Raw genomic sequence first — 27,825 nt, forward strand, 5'->3', positions numbered from 1 at the left:
AGTTCATTTAGTCCTCATCCCAACCACATGGGAGGGGAACCAACATCATCCGCATGTTGCAGCCGAGGAAATCCAGGTACACAAATTAAGTATCTTGTCCAAGGTCATGCAGCTGGTAAGCCGTAGGGCCTGCGTTCCCAGCCGAGGCTCTTAGCCACTATGTTTTAAATACACTAAAAGCTTATATTCATCAGTGAGAACCAACTCACACAAAGTTTTAATTCCTAGTACTCTTAGAATTTGTCTCATGAATTACAAAACGACACTTCAGCTAGTAAGTAGTCTGTAAAATGTAAACAATGAAGAATGAGGCCTGCCCCTGGCAGATGGGGCCGCAGGCAGGTGAGGAGGAGGTCCAGGGCAGGAGAAAGCAGAGGTGCGTATAGGCCAAGGGCATACCAACAATGGGCAGAGCCCCGGTTACTGAGTAGGACTAGTGAGACAGACAGAGCTCACCAGTTAAGAAGACTGAAAATGCAGTCTAACTTCTTTGACTTTCTCCAGGTAAGACCCCTTAAATCACTGCACTGGCTACAGCCACATCCATGTGTGGGGTGAATAGTTGGAATGTCTGTGTTCCCACAGTAATTTATCTTTATAACAGAGGATACTGGGATAAAGTGGGAGAATGGCAGGCCAGGTGTTTGACATTATCATCTCTGGCCATCACACCCAATAAGCACCCCGGGCTGTATTAATCAGCCAGCATGGCTAGATCTGAGATGTAAAGTACCCCATCATTAACTTCTCCAGCTGGCTGAGAATCCACACAGGACTGATTCACGGGGCTGTGTCTTCATGTATCAAACCTAAAATTCACCTGACTTTGCTGGTTCAGATTCCACATTCAACAACATCCTAACTATTTCCTCACCCGTTATCTGCATCTTCCTATGAGGCAAAAATGTAATTCAAGTAATTTAGTCCAAGAATTGTTTTAGTAATTTCCATTTTAATATTTCAGCCTTAAAAATGTAGTTAAATGATCTGCCCAGGAGAGATGAATCTGCTTTTGGCTTGCTAAAAAAAAAAAAAAAAAAAAAAAAAAAAAATTAGCCTATGAAACTGGCCAAACCTTGGTCCTAGGTAGTGAGAGCCATCCCATGACTCCCCCGCTGGTCTACTCTTGTCCCCTCATATTCTGCATGGTCTTCTTTTCTCATGTAAGAATCATCTGTCAGAGTGACTGCAAAAACTAAATGAGGTAAAGGTAATTGTGTTTATCAAACTTACTGGCACCAGAGACATAAACGTACCTCTTTCCCCCTACCCTCACCTCTAGACTTTACTAACACAGATTTAAAAGTTATCAATAGAAAACTGTATGTTCATGCTGTATGAGAGTTTATTTTGGGTACTCAATGAGACCCAAAAGCAATTTTCTCCTATTTCTCAGATATGGAAAAACAGACCATTTAGTTCAAGAATGTACAGGGTGTCGGGGCACCTGGGTGGCTCAGTCAGTTGAGTGACTGACTTCGGCTCAGGTCATGATCTCGCAGTTCGTGAGCTCGAGCCCCACATAGGGCTCTGGGCTGACAGCTCAAGGTCTGAAACCTGCTTCAGATTCTGTGTCTCCCTCTCTCTCTCTGCCCCTCCCCCGCTCGTGCTCCATCTCTCAAAAATAAACGATAAAAATTTTTTTTTAAAAATGTACAGGGTGTGACAGCAGGGAAAGGGCTCCTTAAAAAAGATCTGCAAGAAGCCAAAAGAATGAATGAATGAATGAATGAATGAATGAATGAATCCTACAGGTAAAAAGACAGTACAAAGAAAAAAGCCCTATCAATTACCCCAAGGCCAAAGTGAGAAAGAAAATGAGTCTGATGCATTGTAGATCACATGGGAAGGACACACTCAGCCATCACTATGATTATTAGTATCAAAGGAATGAATGGTGAGTATCACAAGCAGCAATAAAAATGTTTGGGTTGATTCATGTTTTGAAGTGATCTTCAGGAGGGGTAAATGGGTGGTAAAACCCATTTTAAGGAACATGTTCTTTTGTGAAACTATCCCAGCTTTTGTAGAACCTCTCTTCACGTGAGCCAAATTAAAAATATAAAGCAACCAAAATAAGGAAGCTTCTAGTTCCTGCTCGTCCGCATTTTTTCTGCCTCTGGCTGAGAAAGCTGAAATTTTGTGTTGCAATTACAGTTTTTCCCCTTTTGGCGTGTCCTTGTGGCTCTGTTGACAGCCCACAGACGCCCCAACCTTACACGATGGTTTCAGGTTAGTGCGCAGATGACATATTGTAAAGCCACAACCCACCATCGGGATAGACAGGAGCATGCATACATACCTCGTTCAAATTTTAACCGTTGATAAAGCTGAAACTGGTCCACAGGTACCAAGCAGGCAATCTGAAACCAGAGATATTAAAGAGATGAGGTCTCTGTCATCAGTGGAGCCCAGAATTCCAGCCTTCTAGGACCTCTCCTTCTCATCTGGCTGACTTTATACCAGTGGATCTCCAACTGCTTTTTCTCCCCACAGTTCACATGGTAACACAAAGAGCAATTCCGACATCGGCCCCAGTCCTCTGCCATGGCTGGGAGTCACTACTCAAAGCACCCATGACCGGACCCACCAGTCAGCTTCCATTCTTCTGTCAACAGCTACTAAGACCAGACAACCAAGCTTTTGGACCACCTCAATTATTTGTGTACGTATACAAAAGATGCTCCTTTCCCCTCCACATTCATTTAAGAAATGTTTAAAAGATTACAGTCCTAGCTTTAGAACCCCTAAAAACTAGGATCAGGTAGGTAGTGCCTCAGGAATTATAAAAACCTCATTAGTTTCCTGGGGAATAGAACCTTTGAAGCAATATAAAAATCACTCCTTCAGGCAAAAATCACTTCATGGGGCCCTTGGTTTCATTGATTGCCATCTATGCCATGGCAGACAATGCTAAAGGGGAGCCTGGGTGGTTCAGTTGGTTGAGCATCCAACTTCAGCTCAGGTCGTGATCTCACAGTTCATGAGTTCAAGCCCCGCATGAAGCTTGCTGCTGTCAGCACAGAGCCTGCTTCTGATCTTCTGTCTCCCTCTTTCTGCCCCTCCCCTGCTCATGCGCGCGCGCGCGCTCTCTCTCTCTCTCTCTCTCTCTCTCAAAAATAAACACGTTTTAAAAAAGGAAAGAAAATGCTAAAGATGCTAAAATGCTACAGCTATTTCTTGTGGCTAGACTCCTCCGTTTCCATTTCAGATGGCAATATGAACTCAAAGGTTTACTGGTAAATGACAATGATTCATACCTGGCCAAAGGACATTTCAGATTAATCTTCTTAAATTGCATTTCAAAGTCAGATGCAGGAAAAGCCAAATGCTCTTAAACTGGCATTCTAAAAATAATAGTTCCATTGACGTCAACTCTATTGACGTTGCTTAAAAAGATACATAACTGAGAAAACTAAAAGATGTGATACTAGGCTTCTAAACATTTAGCAAGTTGATACAGGACACAGTCTTAGCCTTAGCAATTCTGACTCTAACACACTACATATTCTTTGGCATAAAATATATCTAGACAGAAGTTCATTAGTTCAACTAATGAAAGGAAGTCTGCGTTAAGAAAACAAGAGTGAAAAAAAAAATGAGGCAGTTTAAAATTGTACATAACAAATATTTTTGAAAAGGTATCCAGAATCTAATCCTCCTTCTCACACACAAAAAATCAATTTGTTTACTTTGCAAATGAATTAAACTAAGTTAGCTAAAACGTATGAAGGACCACGAAACAGGCAAGTTCAGTCTTCTCCATCCCAAGTATGGTAAAACATTAATTTAACTTAATTACAGAATTTTTTTCTCCAGCTAGCGGGGAAGGTTGCATTTGCATCTGCCGCCTTAAATAAAGCTCCTGAGAAATCACTGTAAAAAAAATTATGGTTAATTTTATATGATGGGTGTTAGACTTTTACTACATTGGAAGCCAGTTTTGTTTCATCTGTTAGAATACATACCACTTGGGCATCTTTCCTAAAAGACAAAGGTGTCTCAAAAACAAAAAACAAAAAAACAAAAAAACAAAAAAACCCCCTCTGAATTGGGGACAGAAGACATAAGCAGCCAAAGGCAGGAGAGGCATTCAGGAATCTGAATTTAGTTCCTTAGTTGTTGATTCATTGTAGGCAGAGGACAAATAATCTAATATTACTTCAACTTCGGGCCAAGGTGACTTGGAGATGCTGTCATCTGGACCCAACAGACCTCGGTGAGGATCTGTGTCTCTATTTTCAACCCCCACCCCCAAAAAAGATCTCATTCTATGGGACAGTCCTGTACTCAATTCGCCTCCATCTAAAACAGTTTCTGGACTGATGAAGAACTTCTTCAAACCCCTCAAAGTCAACTCTTAAAAATTGTTTGTTTGTTTGTTTGTTTGTTTGTTTTTCAATGACATGCAATTTATGTAACAGCTAAGGTCAAATACAGTTTCTGGAAGACAAAGCAAACAGGAGATGAAGTATTTTAGACACAGATGAAATGCTAATGAAAAAGTGACACAAATTAATGCAGTAAAAAGTCAACAACAGGAGAGATGGATGTTTAATTTTAAACTAGAAAAATAAATGTCATCAGGGGACACATTACTGCCAACGGGGAAGTCAGAGGTCTCTAATTTGTTTTTGGGTTTTTTTTTTGGTTACTTACTCTACTTTGAATCTATTTATCATTTTTCAGAGATCAAAGATTTTTATGGAATTAAGCCTTAGTAAGGCAAATCAAATTTTTTTCTATTGAAATTTGAGATTAAAAAAAAAAGTTAGTTCCATCACACCATTCTCTTCCCAGTCCCCCACCACTTAGATTTGCACTTTCTCCATATTCTGCTCCATGATCCAGGAAGAGTATAGCACTGGCTGGAAGCCAGGGATACAGATGAGGAAAGGAGACCCAGAAGGCCCCCTCAAGGAACTTAAATTACTCAGAAGGCAATACAGACACATAAGGTTTTCTTTTTTTAATCTGCTCCTTGGGGAACAAAAATCCACATCTTGATCTTACAATTTGTTGGATATTAAGATTAGACTAGTTTTCTGAAATGTTTCTATTATACCCATGGCTTTAGGTCAGAGAAAGCCAGACCTTGTTTAAAAAAAAAAAAAAAAAAAAAAAAGATGACCCAAAGAATTAAAATCCTGGTTCCATTGCCGTTGGGAGTAAGTCACCATTGCTCAAGGTTTTTTTACCTGGAAATAAATATGTGAGGATAATTATTAAAGGCTCTATCAGGTCACAGGTTAAAGGGCTACTGCTTTAAAAACAAAACAAAACAGGGGCGCCTGGGTGGCTCAGTCGGTTAAGCGTCCGACTTCGGCTCAGGTCATGATCTCACGGTCCGTGAGTTCGAGCCCTGCGTCGGGCTCTGGGCTGATGGCTCAGAGCCTGGAGCCTGCTTCCGATTCTGTGTCTCCCTCTCTCTCTGACCCTCCCCCGTTCATGCACTGTCTCTCTCTGTCTCAAAAATAAATAAACATTAAAAAAATTTTAAAAAAAATAAATAAAAACAAAACAAAACCCAAAACAATCACAATTACTCTAAAACTGATTGCAAAACTGAAACCCCAACAGAAGAGATTATAAAGAGGTGTCTTTTGATATATCACTCTCCTCTTCCTGCCAAAAAAGAAATTCCAAATTTTTCAAAATCATATCAGAATGTTCCTTTGTAACTTTTCTTTTTGGAAATAATTTTAGACTCACAAAGAATTGCAAAACTTAGGTAGAGTTCCTAAATCCCATCCTCCCAACTTTTCCTTCTGTTAACACCTTACATAACCATGGCATGCATGCATGCATGCATGCATTTATTTATTTATTTATTTATGGGGGGGGGGGGAGAGAGAGAGAGAGAGAGAGAGAGAGAGAGAGAGAGAGAGAGAGAGAGAGAGAGAAAGAAAGCATGCTCGAGAGGCAAGGGCACCGACAGAGGGGGAGAGAGATTCCCAAGCAGGCTCTGCACTCAGGCAGCGCAGAGCCCAACACAGGGCTCAAACTCATGAACTGTGAGATCATGACCTGAGCAGAGATCAAGAGTTGAACACTTTAACCGACTAAGCCACCCAGGCGTCCCATGGCTAATAATTAAAATAATGAAACTTACATTGACACAAAACAAACAACCTGCAAGTCTTATTCAAAGGTCAAAAACTGTCCCACTTATGTCTTTTTTTTTGTTTTTCAGTCCAAGATCCTGGATTGCATTTAATTGCTGTGCCTCTACTTAGCCTTCTCCAATCTGTGGCAAGTCCTCAGTTTGTCTTTGCCTTTCACAACCTTGACATGTTGGAAGAGTCCAGGCTAGTTATGTTGTACACTGTTCTCTGATTTGGGTTTGTCTGATGCATTCTCATGATTAGGTTGAGGCTGTGCATTTTTGGCAAGAATATCACAGAAGTGATGTTGAGCCATCAGGAGGTACACGAGGACACCCATCTCATTACTGGCGGTGTTGACTTTTTAGCTTGGTCAAGGTGGTGTCTACCAAATTTCTTCACCCTTTGTCATCAGCAAAGGTTCTCGCAGGGATACATTTTGAGATTCTGCAAATATCCTCTTTCTCATCGTACCTTTGCTCCACTATTGTTGTATCTATTGATAATTCTCGCCTACAATAGTTATTACTGTGGTAATTGCTTAATGACGATTTTCTATTTCTACCCTTCACTCTGTATTTGTTAATTAGAATTCTACTGAAAGAAATTTCAGAAATTAGAATTTCTACTGAAAGAAAGAGCTGTCCCTTACTTCCCCAAAGAAGACATCCAGATGGCCAACAGACACACGAAAAAATTCTCAACATCATGCATCATCAGGGAAATACAAATCAAAACCACAATGAGATACCACCTCACACCTGTCAGAGTGGCGAACATTAACAACTCAGGCAACAACAGATGTTGGCAAGGATGCGGAGAAAGAGGATCTCTTTTGCATTGTTGGTAGGAATGCAAGCTGGTGCAGCCACTCTGGAAAACAGTACGGAGGTTCCTCAAAAAACGACCCACTAGTAGGTATTTATCCAAGGGATATAGGTGTGCTGTTTCTGAGGGACACATGCACCCCAATGTTTACCGCAGCACTATCGACAATAGCCGAAGTATGGAAAGAGCCCAAATGTCCATCAACAGATGAATGGATAAAGAAGATGTGGTGTGTGTGTGTGTGTGTGTGTGTGTGTGTATGTACATATACACGCGTGCACACGTGGGCACACACACACACTGGAGTATTACTCAGCAATCAAAAAGAATGAAATCTTGCCATCTGCAACTACGTGGTTGGAACCGGAGGGTATTATGCTGAGCGAAATTAGAGAAAGACATATCATATGACTTCCCTCATATGAGGAATCTAATATACAAAGCAGATGAACATAAGGAAAGGGAAAGAAAAATAATGTAAAAACAGGGAGGGGGACAAAACATAAGAGACTCTTAAATATAGAGAACAGAGGGTTGCTAGAGGGTTATGGCGGGGGTGATGGGCTGAATGGGTAAGGGGCACTAGGGAATCTATTCCTGAAACCATTGTTGCACTATATGCTAACTAACTTGGATGTAAACTTAAAAATTAATTAATTAAAAAAAAAAAAGAAAGATCAGTCCCTTCTCTCCCATTTATTATTCATTTATTTATTCAGGTCAGTATGGACTACTGATATTTTTTTTATTCAGTGGGTTCTAATCCACTAATAACCAGACCCACATTCAAGCCATAGAAACAAACATTCCTAAGTATCTTCTCAACCACCAACAGGACGATTGCCTCAGATCAACTACTAAAAAATTCTTACCTTGATTTAAAGTGATTTTTTTTTACTATCTCTCCTTTGAAATTTATATTAATCTGCCTGTTCAAGAAAAAAGAAAAACTTCTCTCTCCTCCTATGAAAAACCACTTTTTCTCCTCCTCATCATTCTAGAAATTCTTTCCAAAAAGAAAGAAAATTTAATTCAAAGATAAAATAAGTTCAGTTTCATTTTAACAGAACAAAAGCAGTAACATCAGAACAAAAGCTACTAATTGCCCATAATCTCTATCTTTTTTTTCTGGTAAAAATTAACCTGAGGATTCAGGTCCTACTTTGCTGAAAGTCTTCACTTTTCCATTCCACTCCAACTGTAGCCAAGTGTAACCAGGGCTCTCAGGATATACATACACATCGGGGGGGGGGGGGGGGGGGGGGGGTGCTATAAATGTTACACATGAAGGTTAACTGGATAGACCTAACATTCGCAACTGAGAAGAAATTAAAGGTGAGGCACCCCCTCGTTTACTATATTAACTATGATTATAATATTTGAGCAGACATCACCACCTAGACCGACATTAGCCCTACAAAAACCAAAGAAGAAAAAGGGCGGCAGAGAGTGGAGCCTGTTTGCCAGAGAAACATTTATGCCGAAAGCGGTGTATTCCCATAATACTGAAAATTGTTGAATATCTTGCAAATAAAATACTATATATGATTAAAATACATATTGTCTTGGGGCGCCTGGGTGGCGCAGTCGGTTAAGCGTCCGACTTCAGCCAGGTCACGATCTCGCGGTCCAGGAGTTCGAACCCCGCGTCGGGCTCTGGGCTGATGGCTCGGAGCCTGGAGCCTGTTTCCGATTCTGTGTCTCCCTCTCTCTCTCCCCCTCCCCCATTCATGCTCTGTTTCTCTCTGTCCCAAAAATAAATAAAAAAGGTTGAAAAAAAATTAAAAAAAAAAAACATAATTGTCTTTTAGTCAGGAAAATGAAATGGTTCCAACATCGAAGCTAGGGGTGGGCTTCATGTAAGTACCTCTCATCAAGGTCTAGAAAGCCAGGTGAGAAGAGAAAAAGAAAAAAGAAAGCCTAGTCTTTACTTGGGTTTGGCCTTTCAAATCATATTTCTGCTACAGTTGCTTTAAAAAATCAAAGAGACCCAACAAAGAATACAGGGACCAGTATATTTGAAGATGGAATTGACCACGAGGAGATCATTATAGCATGTCAAGGCCTTGGCAATTTTTGAGGGGCTATGACTTGCAAAAATGCTGGCAAAAAAAACCAAAAACCAGTCCCAGTTTTATGGATAAGTGCCTTATCACACTTACACAAAAATTACCAATGTTTCTTATCTCGACCCAGAAAATAAGAACCGCACTTTCTACCCAAAAAGGAAAAATGGCACATCCATCGAGTGTACTAACCAAGCTCACATCTCCTTCCCTACATACAAGATATGGAACCTGCTGGAAAAAACAAGAGGGTATAACTGTCTGAGAAACCAGAAGGCAGGGCCCTCTGGGGACGTGGAAAACATGGCGGAAGCTAGAACTCCAGGGCCAGAATTATCCTCATAATTCCCTCAAGAGGGCTGCCTTTGCTACTCTTTATTCACCCGTCCACAGAGGCTTCCGTGCACCTCCCCACACGGTCCCCTGCCTCTCTCCCCCGCCTGCTCTGTGGGTAAAAGGGATACGCCCATGAGCACATCCACATGGCACATTCAACCCGTTGCTGCTGCTTCTTCTCATAGCCGCCTTTAAAGGAAAAGCTCAGAATCAGAAACGTTATTCTCCATTTATAATCGGTTTTTAATTTTTTTTAATGTTTATTTTTGAGAAAGAGAGAGAGCACAAGTCGGGAAGGGGCAGAGAGAGAGAGAGAGAGAGAGACAGGGAGGGAGGGAGGGAGGGAGACAGAGAATCCTAAGCAGGCTCCGCCCTGTCAGCACAGAGCCCGATGTGGGGCTCGAACCCACAAACCACGAGGATCACGACCTGCGCGGAAATCAGATGCTCAACTGACTAAGCCACCCAGGCACCCCCATTTATACGCAGTTTTAAAGCAAAGCCTTAAATACATTCCGAAATAAAATTCAACTGGGAATCTCAAGAATATCTATTAACGCCGGCATAGCAGATTTCTTTATCTGTCGCCACCCCACGTTTCGACTCTTCTCGGGCTAACATGCATCGCAGCCAAAGGTTATGACAGACACACTTTGGTCCCTTCCCGTGCAGATCTTTCAACCGCAGCATCAGGGCTCTGGCTGCCTGCCTGGGCGTCCTCCTCCTCCCTCTCTGCCCCACCTCACACTGATGATACGAAGGAAGAGTGTGAGAAGAGATGGCAAGTGGGGGCTGTGCTGACGGGGACTTTGTGGGGAACACACGGATCGCTCGAATTCCAGCAACCTTTACCGAAACCACCCCAATAAACACGCAACAGGAGTAAAAACCGTATTTATGTTGCAAACGTAGCTTCAAATTCCTTAGCACGCCACTGCCCCCCGTTCCTCTCTCCTGGTCCTCCACGGTGCCCCACCCTAAAGCCCCTCCTGTAGAAATTCTGCAGCCCCCATTCTTGGTGCATCCTTGCTCTGGTGCATGTGGGGGCTCTAGCAGCCAAATGCAGGCGGGTCATTTCAATGCCCCAGGAGCTAGGGGGAGGGCTGGTTGTTGAGAAGCTGTTCTCGGCCCTCCACTGCCAGCTGGCAGAGAGAGGAAGCTCCATCACTCAGGCCATGTAATGGTAGGTATGTGTTCACCACTCCAAGTTTACAGGCCCCAGACACACGGCTCGGGCTCCCCCAGCAAGTGGCGGGTGCTATTTCCCTTCCATTGTGAGGGAAGGGCTCCATTAGTCATCGCCGTTAGAACAGGGCTACTAACTCCCAGGGGAGGACCTGCCTGAAGTAGAGCTATGAGCAAACAATCTGCGCCCCACCTCTCGTAAGTCCATGTTGGGCACGATTCCCGGGTCAAGTACGTGAGGAGAGCCCTGCCACGGCCGGCAGTACCTGATGGTGCAAGGAAGGCCAAGTTTTACTCTTCCGGGGCCCCCAGCGGGGTGACCTGTAGCCACCGCCTCCCACCAACTCACATGACGTGCAAGAAAAGATGCCTTTTCTGTTTCCTCCATAAGCCAAGGGTACTTGGATGGGGCATTAACTGTCTTGCTAATGAAGCTACTCCTGATAAACAAAAGTGCAGGGGCAGAGCCACAGCTGAGCTCATAGGAAGTGGTAGGAAGGCAGGCAGGACCCACAGCGAACAGGAGGTGGACGCCAGGAGCACAGGCAACCATGTGAGTGAGATCTACACTGGAAAGCATTTGGAGAAAAGAGCCTAAATTGCTGGCGTCCCCTGAAGGTAAAGAAATGTTACGCTACCATGCATCTTAGAAGACAATGGATGATGAAGAACCACGCACACGGAAACATAAACAGCAGCAGCACCAAGGGAACTCGAGTCTTAACCATCATTATTTTTAACATGCAAAGTATGTCTCCGCATTACCTGTATGATTAAACATTTTTTTTAAAGGCAGAGTAAGTAGTTATAGAGACAGAATCCAGTCAAGCAATGAGTTGGGTGACGCCATTGTGATATACTTGATCATATATGGATTAAGAGCTATCTATTATAATAATAACTATGTAAGAGAAAGCTTGATGTAAATGAAGCCAGAAAGGAAGATGGTCCAGCCCAAGTTCACGTGTATGTGGTATCTGCTTTGAAAGGAGTGGTCCCAGGGATGCCTGGGTGGCTCAGTGGGTTAAACATCCAGCTCTCAATTTCGGATCAGGTCATGATCCCAGAGTTGAGATGGAGTCCCACGTTGGGCTCTGCATCGGGCATGGAGCCTGCTTAAGATTCTCTCTCTCTCTCTCTCTCTCTCTCTCTCTCTCTGTCTCTCTCCTGCTCACACTCTCCAAATTAATCAATGAATTAAAAATTAATTTTTAAAAACAAGTGGCCCCATATAAACTGATAAAGCTACCAAATATCTCTAACATAATACCCTATTCATGTCTCAATTCAAAATGAGAGACTGTCACTACTACCCTCACAATATTTTACTCTGCGGGAAAACACAAGTGGCCAGTTGGTTAGGAACTTTGATTACTACACATCCGTGCCCATCTTTAGTCAGGCTCTTCAGCAAGTGGGTACAGAAACGGTCCTTTAATGCCTTGGGTGCCTTCTTGCTCACCTAATGGGAAACAGACTTTAAGGAATTGAAGAAATAACCATAGTTTTTAGTTCGGAGGATGTTTTTGTTCTGGTTTTTGTCAAATAGCCTTTGGTAATTTCTAAGAGACACTATGGGTTTGTTTGGTTTCCGTACAGCCTAAAAGTTAAAACCATTTTGAGAGTCAAACTGGGTACACAGAGTACCAGGGAAGTGTGAATGAGGATGTACAACAGGAAAAGGGTAAGAAATAAGACAGGGGTGAGAACTGCAGGGGAGTGTGAAAAGAAAATTCTATACTAAGAAAATCAGAAAAGTCGAACTCTGTTCTAGAGAACGGCAAGACAAACCACGGACCGTCTTCACTCACTCGCCTAAACACATGGGCTCTAACATTTGATAACCCAAGTATCCGTGGCTAGTGGTTACCATCCATTTAAAAGTCTAGAACCTGCCATGCCACCGAACTTTCCACAATGGTGGAGATGCTGTATTCTGTGGTGTCTAATCGGGCCACCATGAGCCACATGTGGTTACTACTGAGCACCTGGAACATGACTAGTGCAACCAAAGGAATGAATTTTTAATTTTATTTAATTTTAATTAATTTTAATGTAAGCAGCCACATGGAGCTAGCAGCTACTGGATTGGAGAGCTCAAGGTCCAGAACACAGGAATGTGGCTCATTTCAAATGCCTTCGAAACTTCATCAAACTATTCATTTCACTTATTTTTAATAGACTTTGCATACATAAATTAACTAGGATTTCCTATGAGACACAGCTCTTGCTGCCTGCTTCATGTCAGGCATTTGACTTACTAGAACTATCTTACTTGTCACCAGGTTAATTGCCACTCTGCTAGATCAGAAGCTTCAGGAGGGCAACGCTGGGCTGGCCTTACTCGCGTCTCTATCCTGACCTGACACAGGTCACTGCATGCTTAGGAAACACTGCTCACTGACGAGAGTATCAGAGAAGCAAATCAAAGAGCAAGCATCTTTTCTAGAAGGACTGTGCATAGAACGATGCTCCTGAACCCCCAAGGCTTATTTTAAAACCCATTTCCAAGTTGTACAAATCAATAGTATCCTTGGTAGCTAACTCAATCTTTCTCCACTTTAATTTCCTTCCACCCCTTCCTCAAACAAAAGTAACCAAGATTTCTCACCTCAGGATTATGTATTCAATATTACTTTTTTATCAAAAAATTCAATTATTTTATGGTTTTCCTAAAACGAATCACTTCTAAACCATTATGTATTCTTTTCATTTGTCCCTAAAAACCATGTCAAGCTTACTTGAACCACCTCAGTGATGGTCTATAAGCCGAACATGGGAGACCCAGATGCAGAATGGTTACAAAGGGTCTATTAACATCTTTTGGACTGTTTAGCTTACAGATCAAAGGATATATATGTAAAAGAATATGTATTTGTAAACAAAGCATATCCACACACACATACATATCCACACATATATACGTATATATTTCCACATACACATATACATACCACTGAGTCTCCAAGTCCTTTATCATATCATCTACCTACCTCATTCCACTTTTTGTTTTCAACGTTTATTTTTGAGAGACAGGGAGAGACAGAGCACAAGCATGGGAGGGGCAGAGAGAGAGAGACACACACACACACAGAATCTGAAGCAGGCTCCAGGCTCTGAGCTGTCAGCACAGAGCCCAACGTGGGGCTTGAACCTATGAACCATGAGATCGTGACCTGAGCCAAAGTCGGATGCTTAACCGACTGAGCCACCCAGGCGCCCCTACCTCATTCCACTCTTAAAGCCAAATAGTTACGGTGGCCAGAAACTACTGGATTAGAATTCTAGCTCTTCTACTTTTTAGATACGCACTCTTGGGAAAATTACTTAAACCCTCTGGGCTCCCATCTCCTAAGTTTGGTGAAGGGATTGGATGGTATACCAGCTACAAATGATTCCAGAAGAGCACCTGATGCACAGCAGGCATACTGTATTTGCCGAACAAATAACTGATTTCCTCTGTTTCTTGGGCCCTCTTTCCCAGGCTTACAAACTTCCCCAAAATGGGCAAGAGCTGGTTATCCTCTGATTTAAAGTGAGCAGGACTTGAAGATTAAAAGCAGATTCAAGGGCAAGCTAATGATCAGGGATCGAAGAAACGAAGCAAAGAGATAGATCACAGTCTTGAGAAAATGGGGGAAGAACTCACTCAAAAAAGATATTTCTGATGCCTGACAAAGATCAAACGAAACTCCTGTGGAAATCGTCCGACTCAGTCTACCTTTGTAGGATGGCACTATTTCTAATGTCTATAACTGGCTGAAATCTGTCATCTGTTTATCTTTAAAGTGTTAAAGATTACAAGACTCCTCGTTACTCAGCCTCCGTACCACACATTTGGTAACTGTGGTTTCTAGCACCTTCGCCCATTCTAGAGCTTCTCCAACACTCAGATGGCATTTATAAACAGATCTGAGATACAGCTTTAACACCTTATATGAAGGATCCATAGGTATGCAGAAATCAAGTACTCCTTTAAAAAGTTAGCCTCTGTATTTTGTGTCTAGACTCCCTGGTGGGGAAGTACATCAAGAGTCAAGATCCTACGGAATAATGTCAACAGGAAAGGGGGAAGGTCACGGCACTCATCCGTACCTCCGCTTCCTGCAGGATCCCGCGGCCGAGGCACACCGTGTCAGGGCAAGAGATGGGAGACCCGCATCCCTCTCGGATTGCCAGCTGCAGGTACTGCTTCAAGCACTAGAAGTTAAGAAGAAAAAAGACAATTACCCATCACATTACAGTAGCACCAAGGTTATGTAACCGCTGCTGCCTCTTCTTCCTTCCTTGGCAGTCCTGGGGCTCTTGGACTCAGGAAACATCAGTTATCCCAAGTGTGAACAGTAAGAGCCATCACTTTGGAAAGAAGGCAAAACAGGCGATTAATTATGTATGACCTCAATATCGAGTTTATTCAAGGCCACAAGTCAAACTCCTGTACGCTCACACATTTTATCCCCCACAGGTTTGGCAAAGAAGAACCACTCTTTTGCACTAATGGCAAATGCCTTATTTTTACTTTTTCTTTTTTTTAACTTCTATGACTTCCTAATTCCGTTCTTACCTAGTAGTCCTTTGCCCCAAAGTAGAACCCTGTGACTCTCATGCAGAGAGAGCCAGACAGACTCAAAATACAGCTGATCCTTGAACAACACAGGTTTGAACTCCATGGGCCCACTGATATGTAGGTTTTTTTAAATAAATACGGTATAGTACAGCAAATGTATTTTCTCTTATGATTTTCTTAATATTTTCTGTAGCCTACTTTATTGCAAGAATACAGTATATAATACATATACAAAACGTGCTAATCAACTGTTTATCAGGAAGGCTTCTAGTCAACAGTAGGCAAGTTTTGGGGGAGTCAAAAGTTATATGCAGATCTTCAACTTCATGTGAGGGGTGTCGGGGCCCCTAACCCTTGTGTGGTTCAAGGGTCAATTGTAAGATTAAGGCACTGACTTATGTAGGAACACTCATAATAGTAAATACACCTGGGAAATATAATGTCAAAGACAATTTGGGAGAATGAGACCTTCCCAAAACTATGGGCTTTGGTGGATGCTTTGGTGAGGAGGTTTGAGTACAACCTGGGGAAAGAAGAAATTGGATTGAAAAAAGAAACCCAGAAAGAAGAGGGATAATACCAAGAACAAACTTAGTCTTCTCACTGCCTATTGTACCTGGGTCGTGGGTAGTGGATGAAGACGGGGTCAGACTAAGAAGGCAGGAGAGGGGCTGGCAGCATTAAGGGAAAACTCCAACTCCCCCCTTCTCCCTCCCAACCCAGCCCAACACACCCACAGGAGACTGAGGGCCACCGTTCCAGAGGACGGAACTCTTAGGAAATCCAGAAGTTGACTCCTCAATTTCTACTAATGTGCTCATAATTGGTGAGCTCTGTGTGCATGACAAAAGGTCAAGCACACATGCTGGAGGACAACACCGAAAAAATACATAAGCTAGTCGATGAATTAATGATTCTTATAAAGTGGTGATCATTTAAAACTGAGTTCAGATTTTTCAAATTTATACACTTATGTATCAACCTGCCTCATTACAAATATTGCTATTGTACCAACCTTTTATTAAAGCTTAACTACTAGGGCACCGGGGTGACTCAGTCTTCTAGGCATCCGACTCTTGATTTCAGCTCAGGTCATGATCTCAGGGTTCGTGAGTTCGAGCCCCATGTTGGGCTCCGTGCTGACAGTGCGAAGCCTGCTTGGGATTCTCTCTCTCCACGCACCGCCCCAGGGCCTCCGTCTTCCCTTCCCCCACTCACAGGCTCGCTCTCTCTCTCTCTCTCTCTCTCTCTCAAAATAAGTAAACATTAAAAAAAAAAAAAAGCTTAATAGGGGCACCTAGGTAGCTTAGTCAGTCAAGCGTCTGATTTTGGCTCAGGTCATGATCTCGTGGTTCATGAGTTCAAGCCCCGCGTTGGGCTCTGTGCTGACAGCTCAGAGCCTGGAGCCTGCTTCAGATTCTGTGTCTCCCTCTCTCTCTGACCCTCCCCTACTCATGCTCTCTCTCTCTCAAAAATAAACATTAAAAAAAAAAACAAAGTAAAAAAATTTTTAAAAGCTTAATATTAAATAAATTCTATGGTCAGAATACTGATGCTGTAATACTGAACCCATTCTGAACCCAATTATAAATGATCACCACTTTATAAACTATGCTAAATTCATACAATGGAATACTGAGGAATCATGAAAAATGTTTTCAAATGGTGTTTAAAGATATGGGGAGATGCTCAGTATGAATTGGAAAAGAAAAGATGATTTGGTATGAACTGGAGAATAAAGACATCTGGGAACAGGGGTCCTTCTAAGGAGTTCCTCCGGCAGTGGACTGCATATAGGTACTGTATTTTAGCTCTTACTTTCTTGTTGGAGACAACGGTGAATGATCATTTGCTCTAGGAGTTACTGTGCTAAACATGGTCTCTTGTAACAAGAAGAAGGGGAAACACAGGAGAGCCAGAGCAAGGAAATGCGGGGAAGAATTTCAGCGCACAGGCCAAACTCGAGAGGAGCAGCAAAGCTGGCTCACAGAAAGGAGGGCCACACCAAGGGACGAGTGAATCAACGACGCGAAGGCCTGTCCACCGGCTCTGCTCCTAAGGACCTGTCTGCCATCCCTGTGCCACACAGACTCCAGTGTGACCACCTTGATACCCACAGCTGCCCCTTGACATTTGAGCAGAGAGACTCTGAAAATGTACGGTCTCTAGGCTCAGGGGGGAGGTATCTGAGAAAACAGAGTGAACTGTGCCGTGAACGTCTATCAGGATATCTGGGCCCTAGCCATGGTTCCACTCCATCAGGTGACAAGAGGAAAGTTACTTAAACTGCTCCCCAGACTCGCTTCTCTTAATTGAAAAAACAAGCAACCATACCTGTTATGGTTACCTCACAGGGCCTAAAACCCTCGTACACACAAACACAAACCTGGAATACTGTATACGGGAACCCTTTGAAAATTCTTAAATTGCAGGGTATTTGGTTTTATTTCTACCTCCACATGATCTTAGACTTTCTAGCGGAAGCTTTCTGGGGAAATGTTAATCCTTTGACCTTCTGACATTACCCTTTCTCCACTCCCTTCAGAAAACCAGTTAAGTCACTGTGGTACAGAAGCTCCATAAACAGAACAGCTATTTGTAACAGAACATCATACATACCTCTATTCAAGCCTCTCCTCAGAACTATTTGCATCCAGGGGCGCCCGGGTGGCTCAGTTGGTTAAGTGTCCGACCTTAGCTCAGGTCATGATCTCCCAGTTCGTGGGTTCGAGCCCTGTTTTGGGCTCTGTGCTGACAGCTCAGAGCCTGGAGCCTGCTTCGGATTTTGTATTCCCCCTCTCTCTGCCCCTCCTCCATTCATGCTCTTTCTCAAAACTAAACATTAAAAAAAATTAAAAAAGAACTATTTGCATCTACTGAAAAAGCTTAGAGTTAAATACAAACTATAGACTATGTGAGCCTGTACAGGCAAAAAAAAAAAAAAAAAAATCATTTCAATGTATATTGCAAACTTGTAAAATTGAACTATAAGCTTTCCCAAGAGTTTACAACAGATTTTTTTTTAATTTTCTAAGTTTATTTATTTTGAGAGAGAGAGAGCAAGTGAGCAGGGGCGGGGCAGAGAGAGGGAGGGAGAGAATCCCAAGCAGGCTCCCCACTGTCAGCGCACAGTCTAATGCGGGGCTTGAACCCACGAACTGTGAGAACATGACCTGAGACAAGATCAAGAGTCAGACGCTTAACTGAGGCACCCAGGCGCCCCTGCAACAGATATTCTATTTGTTAATGTCATGTTCTTAGGTATGGCAACCACGACATGTAAACCCAGTGACTTCTCAAGCTGCCATCAAGGACTCTCGTGGCCACAACACTACGTGAACCATGATTTTAGGAGAAAAGTTACAGCTGTATACACTGACTATAGGGTATAATATATACGTATATACCCTACACGCCCTTTTTTTTAATTCTGAGAAACACTGGTCTGAGACGGAGGTAAGTACCATAAGCTGCCAAGTGTTGCGATGACAGAACCTGACTCCCCATCACTGTGAGCCTGCATTTCTAGTCAAAGGCAAAGAGGGACAAGACCCGGTGGTTGTTTCTTATTGAATTTTTAAGTGCCTTCAGTTCGTTAGATGTCTTTCGTTACCTTTCACTAAAAATTGAACCTCAAACCCTCCCTCTCTTCCTCAAGACCTCTGGCTGAAGCATCTAGACTGTAAATGAAGGCAGAAAGAAAGAGAAAAAAGAAAACTACCACCATGGAGTCACATTAAAAAACAAAAACGACATTTCTAGGCAGACAGCCCCTCCTCTGCTATCTTGCCTGCCGCTCCCTCACGGTGTATTCTACAAACTTCTATCTCCTAGTCCTGCCTCAGGTGAATTCTTTCACCACCCACGACTCGGGCCTCCATTGGATGGTCACCTCACATCTGGGGGTCCTCCCGAGGAACCTCTGCCAGGACGGGGTCAGGGCTCTCCCCCAGTTCTGGGGACTTTCTCTGGTGGCCGGACTGTAGCACTCCTTGCAGAACCGACCACCTCCCGCCAAGGTTACTCCTGGGTGAGGATCTGAAGCCCCAGGGGGAACCACCCTGATGCCCAGGCCCAAAAGGGTGAGGGTTTGGTCCTCTTGCCCTTCAGAGGGATCCTTCCCTCCCTCTCCTTTCTCTCTCTGCAGCCCTTCCTAGGCCTCCCCCTAGTCCTCCTCAGACAACTGAAGGTCTCTGGCCAGGGCAGCTCCCTGGTGTGGCCTGAAGGTCTGAGAGCAAACAGGTCAGCCTGTCCCCGCCTGTGAGGGTCAAAGACCCCTTTTCTCCCCCTACCCCCACCCACAAGGGCTCCATTCCCAGCTGGCAAGAGCAGCTCAGCCAGGGTGAATCCACACACGCTGTGGTCTCATGGCTGACTCGGGCCCCCAAGGTTCCCTTTACCCCCCATGGATCTGGCCACCATCTTGCTCTACGGGCAAGATCCATCCCTACACGTCTGAGTGAATCCCACAGTTCCACAGACAAGTGAAGATTCACCAAAGATTCCAGCCCACACCATGAGGGTCCCCTCCCGCTGTATCCCACGGACCCGGGCACCACAAAGTTTCACCTAGCTCGCCTATCAGCACATTAATCTAATACCTACCATGCTCTGGTCTCTAACTGCACAGAACCCTTGGTGGACGGACACATTTAGGGAGGGATAGTGTGTACATCCCCGCCCCCTTCCCGAATGAAGCAGCTAGTGAAGAGGAGACCTCCACCCAAATGCCAAAGATCTGTCATTGTCCATCTGTCTGGGGGGAACGCGGAGACTGCCTTAGGCAACAGGCTTGAGCAATGGAAACCTGGGTAAGAGAAAAGTGCCCACGGTGACCACTGAGCTGAACGCAAACAGGCTCCTTAAGTGACCCCCTCAAAACAGCCAGAGGCCCTAGCTGACCAATGGGCTACTTGCAACCGGGTACTGGTACCAAAAAAGGAAAATTCCAGATGTTCCTATACCCCTCACCCCTCCCCTTAAGCACAGCCCCCACCACCTCTGCCTCCTGGAAGACCATCTCTCCTTTGCTGTCCCGCCCACTGCTCCTTTGCAGTGTATGCAATCAACTCTCATTTACTTTTTTTTTAATTACATTCCATTAAGTAATAGCATGAAACAGATGCCTAAATATGCAATATTCCTAACAGCTAATAAATTCTAAGGGAAATGTTTTAAACAGTACTTTTTGAAAATACTGATGACCCAAAAGAGGAAACGGTTTTTTCTTTGAAATAGTTGACATTCCACTTAATGTGGTAGAACACAGAAACATTCTCAGGCCCTGAAGCGGATTGTTTTCTCCCCCAAATCCTGTCCTTGCCCTGCATTCTCTCGCTCTGTGAATGGCACGTGATTCCACCCAGCCGCACCCCAGCAACGTACGGATCCTCTATGGCACCTCTTTCTCTCACCCCTGCATCCGGTAAATGCCTAGGAGATGTCCTCATCAGGCTGTCTAACCACGCCCTCACAGCTACCAGAGCTTCTGAATCCCCCTTCCCCACCTGACCTGCTGCCCCACATCCCCCCGGTCTTCCCCATCTCAGTAAATGGAACCAAGTACCCAGTTACTCAGCCAGAACAAAAACGAAGACGTCCCGGATTCCTCTCTTTCTCAAATGCTACAACCAAAACGTGTCCTACATCTAAACATCTCTCACCACTCCAAGGCACAGTCACCCCTTTCCAAGACCTCTGCGATAGCTTTCCTGCTGGCCTCTGCTCCACACAGAAGCCAAGGTGCTCTTTCTATGCCTTTCTAAAATACAAATCATGTTTTCTTCTCCTGCCCCAAACCCTCCAATGAGTGTGCATCTCATGCAGACGGCCTCTCCAACTCCTTACCACGGCTCACAAGGTCCTACTGTTCTAACTCCCAGCTACTGCTCTGAGTTCATTTCTACCACATTCCTTTACTCTGGGAATAGGAATCTGCTCACTACATGTCCGACCTGCTCTTGACGTCTTCTCCCTGGGATGCCCTTCCCTCCAGATGGCTCGGTCTTACGTCCTTCAGGACTCTGCTCAGTTGTGCCTCCTTAGGCCTCACTGGCTGAAAAGGCCCACCTTTCCTTCCCATCAGGCCTTCTCACCCTGCTTGATTTTTCTTCACAGCATTTACTATGACTTGTGTGTCATCTTGTTGGCTCCCTAGAAATTTAGCTCCAAGTACAGGGACACGGTCTTATTCTCTGATGGATCCAAAAAGAAAACACACGTAGAAGGTACTTACAGAACACATGATTGCATGACTTAACACACTTCGAAGTCCTACCCATCCCTCTTCTGAAGTACTGATTAGGACTGTTTAAATCTCTCAAGCTCTTCTGCCCCGGCCCTAGGCCACTTTCCATTACCCGTTACCTGGGCTTCGGCCTTAGTTCCTCCATTAGTTTTCACGTATCTGTTTTTGCCTCTCATTAATTCTCCACACTGATGTCAAAAGGAACTTTTATAAAATCTAACTCTGAGGGGTGCTCTGGTGGCTCACTCAGTTAAGCGTCCGACTCTTGATTTCTGCTCAGGTCACAATCTCACAGTTCATGAGATCGAGTCCCAAGTCAGGGCTCCACTTGGTGTGGAGCCTGCTTCAGATTCTCTCTCTCAAAATAAACAAACTTAAGAAAATCTAAATCTGATCCATTCTGTCACCTGTTTAAAACCTTCCAAGACTGAAGACACTCTTTATGTCTCCTTTGTAGCACTCATTATGATTAGGACTTAAAAATTAGGTGTATATAATTACGTACCTACGAAAATCTCACTCTCTCCACTCAGAATTGACAGTTCACTTTGTCAACGTTACAAGAAATTTCAACCTTTGCATTTCTTTGATGAAAACCTTGTCTCTAGAATGATCCGGTCACCATTCACAAATAATTAGGGCAGGAGGATTTTAACACAGGCTAGTCAGATAAGGCAGTAGTTTCTTAGCAGAGGGCAGAGCTTTGAAAGGATAGAAGACAGGTATGTTTCAATAGATAAGAAACACTGGAAACTGGTGGACACTGATGGGAAGGGCTGCTGTGATATTGTGATTTACAATAAGAAACACAAATACATCCTTCCCATTTCCAGGACAGAGCTGCTAAAACCCTTGGAATCTCCAGAGTAGCAAGAGAGATAAAGGTGTCTTTTTGTTAATGAGGTGACACTGGGATGCCCCTGGGTCACCTGCGGGCTGGTTGCTAATGGCACCAACCCCATGAGTAGAGGGCCAGAGCTTTTAGTCCTACCCATCGAGCTCCAGGAAGGGGAGAGAGATTGGAGGTTACATCATTGGCCATTGGTGATTGATTCAATCAGTCACACCTATGTAATGAAGCCTCCATGAAAACCCAAAAGGCTGGTTTCAGAGAGCTTACTGGTTGGTGAACACACAGAGATTTGGTAAGAGTGATGCACTTCGGGGGCCATGGAAGCTTCATGCTCTTCCCCCACACCTTGCCCTGTGCGTGTCTTCCTTCTGGGTGTCCCTGAGTTCTGCCTTTTATCATAAGCCAGTAATCTAGTAAGTAAAATGCTTCTCCGAGTTCCTCTGGCAAATCCACTGAAGCCAAGGAGGTCGTCATGGGAACCTCTGATTCATGTCCAATCAAAAGTGCAGTTAACAACCAGGGCTTGTGACTGGCACCCAAAGTTGGGAGACTTCTTTGATCCAGACTTGTTTGGATAAATGTCTATTCCGATCCTTTGCCCTTTTTTAATTGGGTGATTTGAGTTTTTATTATTGAGCTATAAGAATTCTTTGTATACTCTGCAGGTGTCCCGTATCAGATATGGTTTGCAAATATTTTCTCCCAAGTTGTGGCTTATCTTTTCATGTTCTTGAGGATGTCCATCATAAAGGTTTTTAACTTTGATGAAGTCCAATTTTTTTTCTTTTGTTCATATCTATCTGAGTTAATGTTTGTCCAAGGTGTGAAGAAACAGTCCAACTTGATTCTTTCGCCAATGGACATCCAGTTATCCCAGCACCATTTATTGAAAAACTATTCTTTCCTGCTTTGAATTGCCTTGGCACCTTCGATGGAAATCAATTGACAATGAACATGAGAATTTATTTCTGGCACTGTCAATTCTATTCCATGGATCGACCTGTCTATCCTTAAGGCAGTGTTACATAGTTGTGATTATCATAGTGCTACAGTTAAGTGTGACATCTGGGAAGAGGGTTCTCCAACTTTATTCTTTTACAAGATTGTTTTGGCCATTCTAGGACTCTTAATTTCCCATGTGAAATTTAGGATAAGCTTACCAGTTTCCACAAAGATCTTTGGGATTTTGATAGGAATCCTACCTGCAGATCCATTCTGCTGCCATTTTAACAATACAGGCATACCTCGCGTATTGTGCTTCACAGATATATATATATATATATATATATATATATATATATATATATATTTTTTTTTTTTTTTTTTTTTTTTTTTTTTTTACAAACTGAAGGCTCATGGCAACCCTGTACTGAGCAAGCCAATCAGTGCCATTTTTCCAACACCATTTGCCCACCTGATGTCTCTGTGTCACATTTGGGTAATTCTTGCCCTATTTCAAACCTTGTCATTAGTATTATATTTGTTATGGGGATCTGTGATCGGTGATTATGACTTGCTGAAAGCTCAGAGGATGGTTAGCATTTATTGCCGTAAAGTATTTTTGTTGCTGTTTTGCTTGTTTTGTTATGACACAGAGAGAGTGTGTGAGTGCAAGCAGGGGAAAAGTAGAGGCAGGGAGGGAGGGGGGAGGGGTGGGGGAGAGGGAGAGGGAGGGGGGGAGAGAGAGAGAGAGAGAGAGAGAGAGAGAGAGAGAGAGAGAAGAGAAGAGAAGAGAAGAGAAGAGAAGAGAAGAGAAGAGAAGAGAAGAGAAGAGAAGAGAAGAGAAGAGAAGAGAAGAGAGAATCTTGAGCAGGTTCCACACTTTCAGGGTGGAGCCCGACTACAGGGCTCAATCCCACGACCCTGGTATCATGACCTGAGCTGAAATCCAGAATCAGATGCTCCAGCAATAAAGTATTTTTAAATTAAGCAATGTGCATAGCTTTTTTTTAGATATAATGCTACTGTTCACTTAAAAGACTACAGTATAGTGTAAACATAACTTTTATATGTTCTGGGAAATGAAAGAGTTTGTTTCACTTGCCTTGTTGCAATATTTGCTGTATTGTGGTGGTCTGGAACCAAATGTGCAATATCTCCCAAGTATGCCTGTATTAATAAGTCTCTTAATCATGAATATTGAGTGTCTGTCTGTTTAGTCTTCTTGAATTTCTTTCAGTGATGTTTTGTAGTCTTCGGAGTATGAATTCTGTACTTCTTTTGTTAAATTTATTCCTAAGTATTTTATTCCTTTTGAGCTTATTGCCAATAATTGTCTTAATGTGCCATTACATTATCCTTTGCTAGTGTACAAAAAGACAACCAATTTTTGTGTACTGATCTTGCAGTCTTGCTAAACTGGCATCAGTGTTTTCAAACTCTCAGTGATTCCAAAATGCAACCAAGTCTGAAAACCTCTAGTTCAATTCAATCCATGCTCTCAAGTCTAATCAAGGAAGATATGTCCATTATCACTGCCTTTAAGTTATTTTGTAATATTCAGAAGTATGAGCTCCACAGGAAGGAATCCTTTTTTTTTTGCTTTTTTTTTTGCTTTTTATTTTTATTTTTTAAATATGAAATTTATTGTCAAATTGGTTTCCATACAACACCCAGTGCTCATCCCAACAGGTGCCCTCCTCAATACCTATCACCCACTGAAAGAATCCTGTCTAACCAACATGTCCATAGGGAATACCTGCATTCACCTAGTTCCAGAAGAAACAAGTAAAGGAAGCCTAAGAAGGAAGTTACATGTGCAAAAGTTAAAGCTCTAATTGAGATCCTTTAAATACTAAACCCAAAATAGTGCTGTTCCTGTTTTTGGAAAAGGGTACTGAGATCCACCTTGTAAGTTTGAGAACAGTCATTCAATATGGGAGATTAAGTCTGGCCCCCAGTAAAAAGTACCTCCAGTTCCCACCAAGCAAGAGTGATCAAACACTTCTATCCTTACATCAGGTGACCATGAAACACCTAAATTAAGAAACTCAGTGATGGAAACAGCCCTGAAGAGAAATGCACTGGAAACGCTGCAGACCGATCCAGGCTGCACAATGAAGTGAATGCAATCTGCTAGACTGTAAGCACCTTTTGATCAGAGCAGGGAGCAGCCATTAGCCTCGTAAAGATCTGTTTTCAGCACAAGCAATCCAGTAACTCTCCGACTGGCCTCTCAGAGGCTTTCCCTTCTCTCCGCCCAGGGTTACCTTTCTTAACGGAGGGAGCCCCAGTTTTCACACTAGTTCCAAAGAAATCCGTCTGTGCCAGACGCTCTCACACCTTATACCCGTATACCCAGCAAAGCAACCAATGGTTCCAGGAGAAAGAAAACAAGAAGCCTGGCCAAGTTTACATCCTTCCATTTCCTCCAAAGAAACATTAGCCCTCAGAACTGCCAGCCCTCAGCTGGCCCCGAGGTCCCAGCCAACAGGCCTAAGACAGGCAGTGAGAATAAACACAGCCCGGATGAAACATCGGGAGATTCCACTGAACTCATTTATCGCCGTCTTCCTCCCCTCCTCCTGTGTACCTAAAGAGTCCCTACTTGAACTCTCAGGCAGCCTTTCTGACTCTCCCAGAACACACATAAGGCCTTTAGCAATACAGAAAGAAGCCAACACCAAATTAATAAAGGGTCAAAAAAACCTTGAGCCATGATATAGGGCTATGCAAGTTATCTGCATAAAATATTCAACCAATCCAAGTAAGCCTAGTAAAGAATGTGGTCCTCACATTTTACTAGAGAATTAACAACGAGCATCCGTATCCATTTATCCATACGATGGGTGGGTGGATAGATGAAGGATAAAGCAAGTAGAGTAAAAATTTAATGTTAGAATCTAAGATATGGTGGGAATATGGATATTTATTGTTAAAATTCTGTACACCTTTGTTGTACGTTTGAAAAGTTCCATAACAAACTGTTGTATCAATTTTTTTTAAGTTTATTTATTCTTGAGAGAGAGAAGACAAAGGAGCAGACAGAGAGGGAGACAGAGAATCCCAAGCAGGTTCCCCAATGTCAGCACAGAGTCCAACAAGGGGCTCAATCTCATGAGCTGTGAGATCGTGACCTGTGCCAAAATCAGGAGTCGGACACTTAACCAACTGGGCCACCCAGGCGCCCCTGTTGTACAAATTTTTACGTTAAAAACAAAACAAATTACACCGTTCACCAAATTTTAATTTTGGTGAACATATTTTAATGTTCCTTAGAGTTAGAATCATCTGTGTTACAGTTTATATAAAACCCCAGTATCTGTATTACTATTTAAACCAGAGTTTGAATAAATTAGAATGAAATGCAATCTTAATTAAAATCAATGGCAGAAATATTATCTAAATTTTTGAAAGTTTTCAAAAATATTTACATTTGTATAAATGAGATAAGGAAGCTAACTCATTATGAGCTACATTTTTTTTTTCTACAGGGTATAACCTACAAAGCCAGCATGCAAAAGAGTTCACATCAATGACCAGAGGTTTGATAACAGTGATGCTTAGTTTTTTTTAAGATGATATCGTTTCTCTGCGTAGAGTACTAGTGAGAAACAATGTACTATCAGTTTAGAAGAGACATAAACCTTAAGCCAACTTCCTTGGCTACATTTACAAAAGACAATTTATTAGATTTAAGAAATGTGAACTCCAGGGGTGCCTGGGTAGTTCAGTCGGTTGAATGTACGACTCTTGATTTCAGCTCAGGTCATGATCCCAAGATTGTGGGATCGAGCCCCACATCAGGCTCCGTGCTGAGCATGGATCCTGAAGATATTCATTCTCTCTCTCTCTCCCCCCTCCCCCCTGCCGCCCTTCTCTAAAATAAACACAAAAAAGGGAACTCTGAACAAGTAGAAAAGCTTGGATTAATGGTGACTAGGTTGAATATGAGCAATCTTGTAATATTCAAAATTAATTCAGATGATGTAATTCAACCACTGCATCACATAATCAGAATATCTTTCTACTTATAACTGAAGTGGTACCAGGTTGCAACCATTTCCCCATCTCATAATTTTCCCCAAGACTTTATTCTGCAAAAACATGACATTCCTGAAAAGCAAGTTTCTAGAAATCTGGGGATTTTGTACGTGGTGCTTACTTTTCTTCATATTAATTGCCGTAATTGGAACCAGTCTTCCCTTTCTTTCACTTAGTAAATCCACAGGCTTGCACAGCCAAGACTGCCCTTGACTTGTTAAAAATCTAACCCAGTTACGATCCTTCAACAGCCACTTTCCAAATATCCTGAGTTAGCACCATATTCTAGCAAATTAGAAGATTAGGAAAACATCATAAGTCAAAGCCATATGACAAGTTGTTTCAGAAATGTGTCAGTGGTCACAAATGAGACAGAGAGAGCAAATGTATTTGAAAGTACATGATGGTGAGCAATTCATTTGTGCTTCACCATAAGAGAGCTCTGCACAGACCCCCAGGCCAGGGCATCAGAACCCCTAGAGGATGGACAGAAACACAGACCACTGGGCTCCACCCCCAGAGTTTCTGTTTTAGTAGGCTGAGGATGGGGGTCAGCTACAGAGACAGACAGACAGACAGACAGACAGACAGACACAGAATCCGAAGCAGGCTCCAGGATCTGAGCTATCACCACAGAGCCTGATGCAGGACTCAAA

At 43.0% G+C, this 27,825-nt stretch overlaps 1 protein-coding gene across 4 annotated transcripts in view; it reads right to left on the reverse strand.

Moving 5' to 3' along the window:
• The window catches only part of RNF144B (ring finger protein 144B), a 186,521-nt gene that overhangs the window by 26,857 nt on the left and 131,839 nt on the right, over positions 1 to 27,825 (reverse strand). For all 4 annotated transcript variants that reach the window (XM_023253627.2, XM_006931411.5, XM_003985746.6 and 1 more), the window contains 2 exons: positions 14,615 to 14,719; positions 2,303 to 2,363 (listed from right to left, as the gene is read on the reverse strand). In XM_023253627.2, the coding sequence (XP_023109395.2) occupies positions 2,303 to 2,363; positions 14,615 to 14,719 (166 nt within the window). The remainder of the gene's footprint in view (positions 1 to 2,302; positions 2,364 to 14,614; positions 14,720 to 27,825) is intronic.

Source organism: Felis catus, chromosome B2, assembly GCF_018350175.1.
Source record: "Felis catus isolate Fca126 chromosome B2, F.catus_Fca126_mat1.0, whole genome shotgun sequence".
In the NCBI taxonomy this organism is placed as follows: Eukaryota; Metazoa; Chordata; class Mammalia; order Carnivora; family Felidae; genus Felis; species Felis catus.